Source organism: Triticum dicoccoides, chromosome 3B, assembly GCF_002162155.2.
Source record: "Triticum dicoccoides isolate Atlit2015 ecotype Zavitan chromosome 3B, WEW_v2.0, whole genome shotgun sequence".
In the NCBI taxonomy this organism is placed as follows: domain Eukaryota; kingdom Viridiplantae; phylum Streptophyta; class Magnoliopsida; order Poales; family Poaceae; genus Triticum; species Triticum dicoccoides.
In genome coordinates this window covers 470,404,643-470,415,444 of record NC_041385.1, presented here as the reverse complement: position 1 = coordinate 470,415,444, position 10,802 = coordinate 470,404,643, and the positions used below count along the sequence as shown (strand labels likewise).

The window sequence follows — 10,802 nt, the reverse complement described above, 5'->3', positions numbered from 1 at the left end:
TTTACGCATGATAACTCATTTCTGAGAACACTTTTTTAAAATAATTACCGTATTACAAGTTTATTATTTTTCCTGAAAACATGGTCACATATAATGACACAATGCGAAGGTTTTCCAATTTTTTGATTTTTTCTGAATTTTTTATGCCCGTTTCAAAATGCGGTCAAAACGGCGGGCTTGACCGTTCCTAGCTTGTGGTTGAATCTTGGATTTTTTGGAAGCGGCTGTTCTGCTCGCGAGTACAGGTGAGCACTTTATCGAGACCAGTCGATACCGCATTGGGATGTGTGTCGTTGAATTACTGAGCCAGCTGGCCGACCGTTGTTAAATCACGAGGGGAGGGAATACAGTATACTGCCGCCACGTACACAGCGCCGGTGACGGAGCCCGCAGATGGCCCCGTGACGGGGTTTTCCCTGAGCCGTGGCTCGGGTCGTAACCGGATTCCCTGATCCGTGGCTCAGGAACTGGAATCTCCGTCAGTCGGTGGTGGGCAAGCCAGTAAATGACTCCTGAGACCAACGGCGGAGCTGTCTCCCACCTCTCGTCAAGCTTTCTTGTGTTGCCCATTGACGCCTTCGGAGATCTGCGGAAGAAGGAGTACACGGCGGCGAGTTTCGTGGTTGGAGTTCCTGATGCTACCAATTAGGAGGTAAGGCAAAAATCCCTCACCCCCGGTCCTCTTGCCCCGCCCCCAATCCGTTATGCTTGTTGATTTTGCAACTGGTCCTGATCCAGAAAGGATTTGCTGGACTACAGGTCCGCGGTGATGGAGGAGGTGAACGACAACCAACTACCAGTGGTGGGCGACGACGTCTCTGATTGGTCGGAAGCCAGCCGAAATTCCACTCCCGATTCCCACCCTTGGCCCGCCGACCAACTCCATGGCCGCCGCCGGCGACAACGCGCCAGCGGGGCTCTTCTCTGGCGTCTGGTCCCGCCTCCACGCCGCGGCCTCCGTCTGGCGCTGCCGGGGCCAGGCCTCCCGCGACGGTGAGGTGGAGGAGGACCAGGAGGCGACGGTGCGGTCGCGCCTGGCAAGGCGGGTTGGCAGGAAGCTCGCCTTCGTCTCCTTCAACCTCAAGGTGAGCTAGCTCTTGTTCTCCCTCTCTCCCAAGAGAGCTTGGTTCAGGTGGGAGGGAGGGGGCGCTTCAAGTGGTTGCTTGTATGCGCAAGCCAAGTCCAGCAGTCAGCCGGCTCGCCGTCCGTTGCTGCCAGCGATCACGGATGAGTCCTTAGTTCTTACTTTTGGCTAGAGAAATCCAGCAGTACCTACCGCTGAAATTTGCTCGAGCAATTCGCCTCTAGTTCTGTCGACAAATTAAACTAGAAACCAGTGTTATTCAGTGATCATTAATTCAGTATTCGTCGTCTCTTTCGGCATGTAGCGAAGACTGCACAATCTGTGATGTTCTTGCTTGTTTCAAACTAGTAACTACTCCATGTTTAGAAACAATTTACGCCTGTTAACCTAGAATGGACAATCTGCTCTGCTTTTGTCATTTCAGAAATAATTTATGCATGTTCATACGGATTGTTCATTCGTCTCTTGCGTTGCGCAGGTGCTGGTATTCATCTACGCGTTCTGGAGGGCGAGAAGACGGAGTTTGACCTGGAGGCAACCCATCCAGGTGCTGCCGGTGCTCGCCGTCCCTGCTCATGGAGCCGGTGCATTACCCAGCGGTTGCGACAGCAGCGGAGGAGCTGTCCCCAATGGCCACTGGAAGCGTTGACGGGCAGATCTGTGCGGCGGATGGGGCAGTTGCGGCGGAGGGGGATGATGAACCGCAGGCATCTGAGAAATCTATTGGCCAGGTTGATCCAAAAACACCTGGCTGGACTCGCAGGTAACCTCTGTGTGTACTAGTTCTTGCACTGGAGACTGTTCGTATGATTTTAGGTGTAGTTTAAAAATCCACCGAGCCGCAGGCATCTTGCGTAGAAGCTGGTCAGTTCTGCTCTAGGATGTATACACATATGCAAAAACAAACGAATTATTGGGAGATGCCTCTGTGTTTTCATACCAGCCAGCGCTACACAAACTGGAAGCAACGAATTAATAAAGAGAGGGGCGTAGTAGTGATGCTCTGTTTTGCGAATACTAAATTCTGATGCATGGGATGCATACCAAATTTGGTTTGAAAAAACTGGTATACCGAAACCTAAAAACATGGGGTACAGAAGAAAATGTAGGCTGGACTATAAGTTAGCTAGTTAGACAAGGTGAATATAGAGTGATCAGGCATGTAAACATTGTTCAGTTGCATATTCTAGGAATTATGAAAGATGGATAAGGAAATCGGATGGATAACATTTAGAACTGGTGTATATGTTACCCCTGACACCATAGCTTCACCAGCAGATGTACTGGGAAAAAGAAAAAGCATAGCAGTATTGGGGTGTTGTTGAGGCAGTCTATTAAAACAGATAAAATGAAGAGCATAATTTATATGGTAAGCTTCCAAAAAATGCAGATTCGAGTTAAACATTCATCATGATGACGAAGTAAATTCCTTGAAATGCAGGGTTAGAATTGGAGCTGCTGCTCCTGGCAGGGCGCCTTGCCCTGGGCGAACCAGTGCCCTTGAGAAGGCAATTCGGGGGTTTGGTGACAAGCCGGGGAGCATTGTAATTGTACCAGCACTGGGCACAAGCTTTGATACACTCGGGGAGGCCTATGATTTCTACAATCTCTGCTCGTGGGAGAAGGGATTTGGTATAAGATATGGGAAGAGTAGGCTGAATGTGGAGAGAACAAAATGCATGCAGGAAATTGTTTGCGGATGTGCGGTATGCATTTCTAGAACTTTCTGTTTCTGGAGTATTTTCCTACATGTGTTGTACTTCTGGGGTTCGTGTAACCTGACTCGTCTATGCTTGTATTACTGGTTTCTGCAGGGTAAACCGGGTGTGGAAAACACAAGATCATGCCGATGTGAATGCCCGACATTAATAAGACTGCTTCGCACAAAGGACAATGGTTGGTACATAGTTGAGCATCGTGAATAGCACAACCATTCGCTATCTCCCACATATGGACAGACAATACACTTGCCTTCACACAATCACATTGATGCTTACAGCAGAGACTTGGTGGAGCAATTGCGACAGAACAATGTGAATCTAGCCAAAGTACACAACATAATTGGAAGCTTCTTTGGTTCAATGGAAAGGGTGCCTTTCACAAAAAGAGCTCTGAAAAATTTGTGTGGTAAAATCAGTAGAGAGCAGTTAGAGGATGATGTGAGGAAGACCATGGAGGTGTTCGCAGATCTGGGCTCAAGAAATCCTCACTTCACCTATCGTGTACAGGCAGACCAGGATGGTTGGATAACAACTCTTATGTGGGCAAATGGGAGCAGCAGGTTGCAGCACACATTCTTTGGAGATGTTGTCACCTTCGATACGACATACGGAACAGACCTGTACAACATGCCATTTGGTCTGTTTGTGGGTGTGAATAATCATTTTTAGAGCATCACCCTGGCCGGTGTTCTTGTCCGTGATGAAAAGGTCGAGACATTTGAGTGGGTTTTCACAGAATTCATTAGGATGATGGGGGGTACTGCACCCAAGACAATTCTAATAGGTGTGATGCCATGTTCTAAAAAACTATCTGTGCCAATGGTTTCTGATCATTGTTGTCTAACAGGGGTGTGTGATGTTGTGCAGATCAATGCCGGGCTATGGAGGTCGCCATTAAAAATGTGATGCCTCAAACGGCACACCGTTGGTGCAAGTGGCATGTGCTGAAGAAGGCAAAAGAATCACTTGGTTCGTTGTACTCGAAGAATAGCGAGTTCAGGATAGAATTCCACAAGGTAGTAAATCACATGCTTACAATCGATGAATTTGAGGAAGCTTGGAAGATATTGGTGGAGAAATATAATTTGAAGACCCACGACTACATGAGGCAGCTGTATCATTTATATAAGACACAAGTGGGCGAAGCCTTATTTTAAAGGTGTTTTCTGTGCTAAGATGAGAAAGCGCAAACCACATGTTGAAGAACTATGTACCGCCCGGTTGTCCCATGCATATGTTTGTGAAGAAATACATGAGACTTCAATTTGACAGGGAAGCTGAGGAGAACTACGAGGAGAAGCGGGCACGGATAGTAAGTCATATTTGATAATTGCAACTAGATGTGTGGTAGTAACATGGTCACTGATTTGATGCATCTATGTTTCAGGGTAGACCACTGTACATAGCAAACTTAGCTATAGAGAGACATGCTAGTAAGATATACACTCGAGCTATGTTTGAGCAGTTTGGACATATTCTTTATGAGTGCGGCGCATACCAAGTGGAGGAGCTTGAGAAAGGAAAACTGTATCTTCACTAGTAGAAAAGAGGGTTTTGGTCCACCCCGGGTTAGCCCATTAGTCCTGGTTCAGTCTAGAACCGGGACTAATGGGGGCATTAGTCCCGGTTCGTGTGCCCAGGGGCCATGTGGGCCATTTGTCCCGGTTTGTCTGGACCTTTTAGTCCCGGTTGGTGCCACGAACCGAGAGTAAAGGGTGCGATGCCCATTAGTCTCGGTTCGTGGCACCAACCGGGACTAAAGGGTTAGACCTTTAGTCCCGGTTCGTGCCACGAACCGGTACTAATGGAGTTTGAGGCATTAGTACCGGTTCATGGCACGAACCGGTACTAAAGGTCCCATTTTCAAACTCCACCCCCTGGATCGCCTTTTTAGTTTTTTAAAAAATAAAAGAAAATGATGAAAATGTCAAAAAAATAAAAGAAAATAAGTTTCCCATGTGATATATGGTCTAGTTGTTGGGAAAATTTACAAATATGAATTTCAACTGTATTTGCAAAATCTCTCTAAAATTTAGTAAAATGGGCATAACTTTTGCATACGAACTCGGATGAAAAAGTTTTTTATATGAAAAATCATCTACTCGAAAAGTTACATCCAAATTTAACTGGGGAACCCCGCTAAACATTTTCAAAATCCTCAAAAACCTAACAGAAAAAAAGTTACGGGGCTTTTGAGATCTAGAGTGGAAAAAATCGAAAAAAATTCAAACTGTGGTCAAACAATGGTCAAACTAATTATTCTAGAATATTAGTGTTACTAAATAATTATTTCAGTTATTTTGAATTTTGGTCAAATCTGGTCAAACTGTGGTCAAACAATGGTCAAACATTGGTCAAACTAATTATTCAAGAAATATTAGTGTTACTAAATAATTATTGTTTTTTAAAACAATAGTTTCAAACTCAAACAATGAAATGTGTCACTTCATGCTGAAGCAAAATTCCTGAGGGTTAATAGGATTGACATCTTACTATTGTCAGGAAAACAACAAGTGCAGACTTGGAAACGAGGGAGAATAAAACCCGGAAGTTAAGCGTGCTCAGGCTGGGGGAGTGGGAGGATGGGTGACCGTTTGGGAAGTTAGATGATTTGGAATGATGAGGGGTGATTAGAGATTAGAGGATAAATTGAGCAGTGATGAGGGGTGGTGATTAGAGATTAGAGGTTAAAATAATTCAGAAATTTGAAAATAAAAAAAAATCAAAAAAAAAATTCAAAACAAAAAATCATATAATTTCCTTTAGTCCCGGTTGGTAACAAATCATAAAATTTCCTTTAGTCCCGGTTGGTGTTACCAACCGGGACTAAAGGTGGAGCTCCACGTGGCCGCGACCTTTAGTCCCGGTTCGTGTTAGAACCGGGACTAAAGGGGGAGGCATTAGTCCCGACCCTTTAGTCCCGGTTCATTAAACCAGGACTAAAGGCCCTTACGAACCGGGACTGATGCCCCCTTTTCTACTAGTGCTTGCCATTCATACCGAGGCTGCTAGGAGAGAGAAGTGGTGTAGGGTGTCATATAAGGTAACTGTTCTTGAAGGAGGTGATGAATTCGCCTGTGAGTGCGGGTAATTTGCACACATGGGGCTACTTTGCAGCCAATGTTGTGAAGGTATGGTAACTGCTGAAAATTAAGCATCTCTTACTGTAGATATGCATACAGTGTGTGCAATCTGTTGTGTACTAAGAGAGCAAAACTGATCGTTGCAGGTGCTGGTGTTACAGAGATACCGCAGAAACACATTGTGAAGCGATAGACCAGGGACGCACGGGACATACTGCCAGCTCACCTTACTCAATATCAGAAAGATAATGCTCACAAAAATCCGTTCAGCTTCAGGCATTTCAATATGTATATGCATGCCATGGAGTTGGTTCGGATGGGCGATGCAAGTGTGGAAGCATATGAGAAATTCATGACTTTCATCTAGGATTGCATCGTCCAAATGGAACCATTTTCGGAAATAAGGGATGGGCTGGGACTGGAGGACATGGTTGGTCAGCATGGAGATGGTGTTAATATCCATGTGAATGCTGACCAGCTTGCTGCACATACGACAGTTGTTGCAGCAAGTGGAGGTGCAAGCTTCGGGATTGTGAATGATGATGCTACTTCTGCAAATGAGAGTGGGAACAGACCAGTGGTTTGTTGGCGCCAAAGAAAAGGAAAGAAATTGGGCGCCCGACAACTAGCCGTGAGAAGGCACCGTACGAGGAGCTCAGCAAGCGGACCAGGTTCTGTAGCATATGTCGGCAGCAACACTACTAGGGAAAAGCTTATAGGCAGACGCTTACTAGTAGCGAGGGTCTATAACCCTCGCTACTGCTCCTTATTAGTAGCATGTGTTTCTACCCCTCGCTACTACTAAGTTGATACTAGTAGCACAGGTTTTTAACCCGCGCTAATACTAAGCGGTCTCCCAGGACGGTAAGGAATTGCAAAAAGCCACCACATTTGGGGCTTCATCTGCGAAAAACCACCGGGTCCCTAATCATTTGCAAAAATCACCGCACATTCAGTAAACATTTTGCAAAGAGCACTAATCAGGTGATTTAGCCCGTTTATTCACTTTCTGACAAGTGGGGCCGGAATGTAAGGAGCTGATTTGGCAACAAATTGACATATACCTCTGTGGATCTTAATAAAAAAAGCAATCAAGCCCCTCCCCCTTCCCCACGGAGGGCATCTCCTTCCTCGCTCCACACTCACCGGGAATGGTCGTGGCGCTGTGCGCCTGTACGAGCTCATAACTGGCGTGTACAGGAGAGCTTGTTCCCGGCAGTTGCGGCTAATGGCTGGCGGTGGATCCGGCTTCGGCCAGCGTCCTGGAGAGAGAGAGGGGGGGAGCTGCGTGAGAGACAGGGGAGGAAGGAGAGGGAGAGGGGGCTGCGGTGGTGCCCGGTGAACTGGCGGCGGTGAGCTGCGGGGAAGTCCGGTCGGAGGGGCTCTCTTGCGGGCGTGGACGCTCCGCTGCGCGAGCAAGGGCAGAGTGGGGTGTAGGAGGAGGGGAGGAGGCGCCAGAGACGGGCGGAGCCACCGGCGGCGGCGGCCGAAGCGCATGAAGGTTGGACCGCATCCACGGCGTCAAGCGGCGCTGGGCTTCCCTGGTAGAAGACCGAGGTGTGGCCACGGCATCCCGGCGGGCGCCGCCGTGGCTAGAAGGCCGAGCTCCCGGGCGGCCGCCTCCGCGCAGTCCACACCGCGGACGCTGCACAGGAGCTACGGCTCCCCGACGACGACAGTGCGCTGCTGGCCCTCATGGTTGCGGAGTGGCCGCCGGCCGGTGTGCCCACCCGCTGCTACACAGACTCCTCCTCGTTTCCGCGACCGCCCGGTCGGTGGGCGTCTTCCGGCGGCGGCGACGGGAGCCGGGCTCTGCCGGGCATGGTCCAGGGGCTGATTGCTTTTTCTAAAATCTACTAGGGGTGTGTGTGTGATTATTTTGCCAGGTCAGCTCCTTACAGTCCGGCCCCACATGTCAGAAAGTGATTAAATGGGCTAAATCACATGTTCAGTGCAAACTGCAAAATGTTTACTGAATGTGCGGTGATTTTTGCAAATGATTAGGGACCCGGTGGTTTTCCGCAGATGAAGCCCCAAATGTGGTGGTTTTTTGCAATTCACTCCACGACATGCCATAGTAGTAGCGAGGGGTACAAACCCGCACTACTACTAAGTTGATAGTAGTAGCGCGGTTTTATACCCCTCGCTACTACTAAGTACGAGGTAGGTGAAATCCCCATATCCTCGTCCTAATCCCTCCTCTCTCCCTCACTTTCCCCCTCTCTCACTTTCCTCGTCTCTCCCTCATACTCCAACGGTGGCCGCTGCTGGTACACTCTGCTTTCTTCCCCCCTTCCTCTTCGAGATCCCTTCGGTGGGCGGTTGCCGGAGCTCCTCGCCGCCGCCAAGATGCAGAAGCGCGACCTCGACATCCTCCTCCTGGCCGCCTTCACCGTCTACTTCTCGCTCCAGGTCAGCCCACCTCCTCCCCCCCTCTCTGATTCGATCCGGAACCCTAGCTGACTAATCCCCCTCCTCCTCCAGCAGCACGAGGGCGACTTCTCATTCCGGGAGGCGTGGTACCACCTGTCGGACGACGGGTTCCCGATTAAGCACGACGTGCACCGCCTCCCGCCGTCGCTAGTCGCCGACCTCAATGGCGACGGTCGCCACGAGGTGCTGCTCCTCACGCACGATGCCAAGATCCAGGTCCTCCAGCTCCTGGCCCACGCCGGGCTGGCCTCCACGGTCGCCCTCGACGGCTTCCACGATGCACGCGTCATGGCCGAGATCTCCCTGCTCCCGGCCAACGTGCGTGCGTCATGGGGTCGAGATTTTTTTTTTGGTTTTTCAAATTAATAGTAGTAGCGCAGGTCACAGACACGTGCTACAGATAGTTAGTAGTAGCGCGGGATGCACCGTTCTACTACTACTAGTTAGCTGTAGCGCCGTAGTAGTAGCGCAGGCACCCGCGCTACTACTAGGCTTTTTCCTAGTAGTGCAAGGGCACAAGAGGACTACTTGCCCCGATCGGGGTGATGCGCCGAAGCCTGTTCGTAAACTAGCGAGGTGCAAAAATTGTGGAGTTGAAGGTCACAGGCGAAACAACTGCAACAAAGTGGGTGATCTGCGGGTTATTGGCGTGTGAGCACTTGGAAGGAACTATCTGCTAAGACTAGAAATCTGTAGTACTGAATGTGTGGTTAGTAGTTATGTCGGTAGAACTTGTGCAGTTTCATGCTTGCTGAGTGTATCCAGCAGCTATGCATGCAAAAAACCAGTTATGTAGAATCTCAAAAATAATGTACGGTTGAACTGGTCTACATCTAAACGTAGGGGGGTTTGCATAACTGAATCTTCAGAATTTTGAATTCTTGTACACCAGGGAGATGCATTTGTGGGGTTGTGAGCATTAAGTTGGTGTGCATATATATGATTTATTTGACAGTATGCTGATGCATATATGGAAATTGCATGACAGGGAAGCGTGAATTCAGAGAAAATAAAATTGTGAATTTTGAAGATAATCAAATTTCATACAAGCTGGCGCATGTATTTTCCTGCCTGGGCTACAAAAATAAGTTGTCAGCAGTTCAGAGTGAGCATGGTCTGTGCTCATCGCAAAATAAAATTTCATCAGATCAGCTAAATGTGATGACACGTTTCAGCGTGCATTTTTTACAGGTGTATGCTTGTCGGTGGTGTGGCGCCCATTGCTGTACTGAACCCTTTTGAATTTCAAACCCCAAGAGCGGGAAAGAGAGGAGCAGCAAACAGATAAGTAGTAAGGCAGAGCGAAATGCGTAAGCCATTCCTCTGTATTGGTAAATCAAGTCCGATCATTACAGGGCAGCTCTACCGGCCCAGTTTGTTGGTGGGCATCTGATTCATAGCCCAGGTAACTCACGCTGTAACGAGCCGGCAGTGACAGAAGTGGGCCCTTCTAACTGTTCGCCACAGGAAATACGGGAATAATACCTGGGCCAATACGGGAGGGATTGTGAATCACGAGGATTACCGGAGGCTGGGATATCGTGACCACCTGTGCTCGAGCACAGAAGATCACTTTCGGGGATATATAGGATATATACTACATATATTCATAGCTACTGGATTAGATATGGAGATAGGTCATAGGTGTAGCATCTAGACCATCCATTTTTGGTAGGGAAAAAGGCTTAGCCTTTCTTTACATATCTAGCTATATATCTTCCTCACCTCCCCTAGCTCCTTTTTGCACTCGCACCTGGATTCGTTGCATTTGTGGGGTGCAAAAGGAGAAGAAGACTGCTGGTTAATCATCCCGGAACTGGAACAAAAGATATGCGGTATGGAGACCGACCAATGCACATCCACGCAAGTTTGCCATGTTTGGGAGCTCATCCATGTACCCAATGATTCACATTTACAGCTATGGTAGCTCTGCAACTGACGTCATGCATGCATGTGCAGCAATCGGACCCTGATTGAGCGGAAGAAATCATCATGCATGCATGCATGCAGTATAAACGCTTTACATATAGTTACAGTCATTACCATTCTAAAATAACCTCCTATGCTATTATAAGATACTATATGATGCACACATTTGTACCTATGCTAGCTCAGCCATTGTGTGAGTGACGGCATGTCATGCATGTGCGGCAAACAGATGATCCATGCACGTAAGGTTTAGTTACATAATTACACCGATTATAATATTCAAAGTAACTTCCTATGCTATTTTAGGATATGACTCATGGAAGGGAGGCTCTCACTACGATTTTACATGCACGCCACGCCGGTCGTGTCCCAGGCACTTTGATTCTAATACTTCCTCCATCCCTAAATATAAGTATTTTAATATGAACTACATACGGAGCAAATGAATAAATCAACATTCTAAAATATATCTATATACATACATATATAGTTCATATTAAAATGTCTAAAAAGACTTATATTTAGAAACGAAGTGAGTAGAATACAAATGAA

The 10,802-nt window shown here is 47.8% G+C and overlaps 1 protein-coding gene across 4 annotated transcripts; it reads left to right on the top strand.

Annotated features, from left to right (window-relative positions):
* The first annotated feature begins 380 nt into the window (after window positions 1-380).
* LOC119276580 lies at window positions 381-6,933 on the top strand. Of its 4 annotated transcripts, none has more exons than XR_005136657.1 (7): window positions 381-652; window positions 760-1,085; window positions 1,563-1,847; window positions 2,526-2,790; window positions 2,899-3,589; window positions 3,673-4,117; window positions 6,035-6,933. XR_005136657.1 is itself a non-coding variant. In XM_037557688.1 (7 exons), exons 3-6 carry the CDS (start codon window positions 1,660-1,662, stop codon window positions 3,119-3,121), a joined length of 573 nt encoding a protein of 190 aa, XP_037413585.1. In that variant the 5' UTR covers window positions 381-652; window positions 760-1,085; window positions 1,563-1,659; the 3' UTR covers window positions 3,122-3,589; window positions 3,673-4,290. The 4 variants fall into 4 exon arrangements, 2 of the variants coding, with proteins under 2 accessions (XP_037413585.1, XP_037413586.1); XR_005136656.1 differs by lacking the exon at window positions 6,035-6,933 and adding an exon at window positions 4,193-4,380; XM_037557688.1 differs by lacking the exon at window positions 6,035-6,933 and having other exon boundaries at window positions 2,899-2,980; window positions 3,084-3,589; window positions 3,673-4,290.
* Window positions 6,934-10,802: the final 3,869 nt, after the last annotated feature.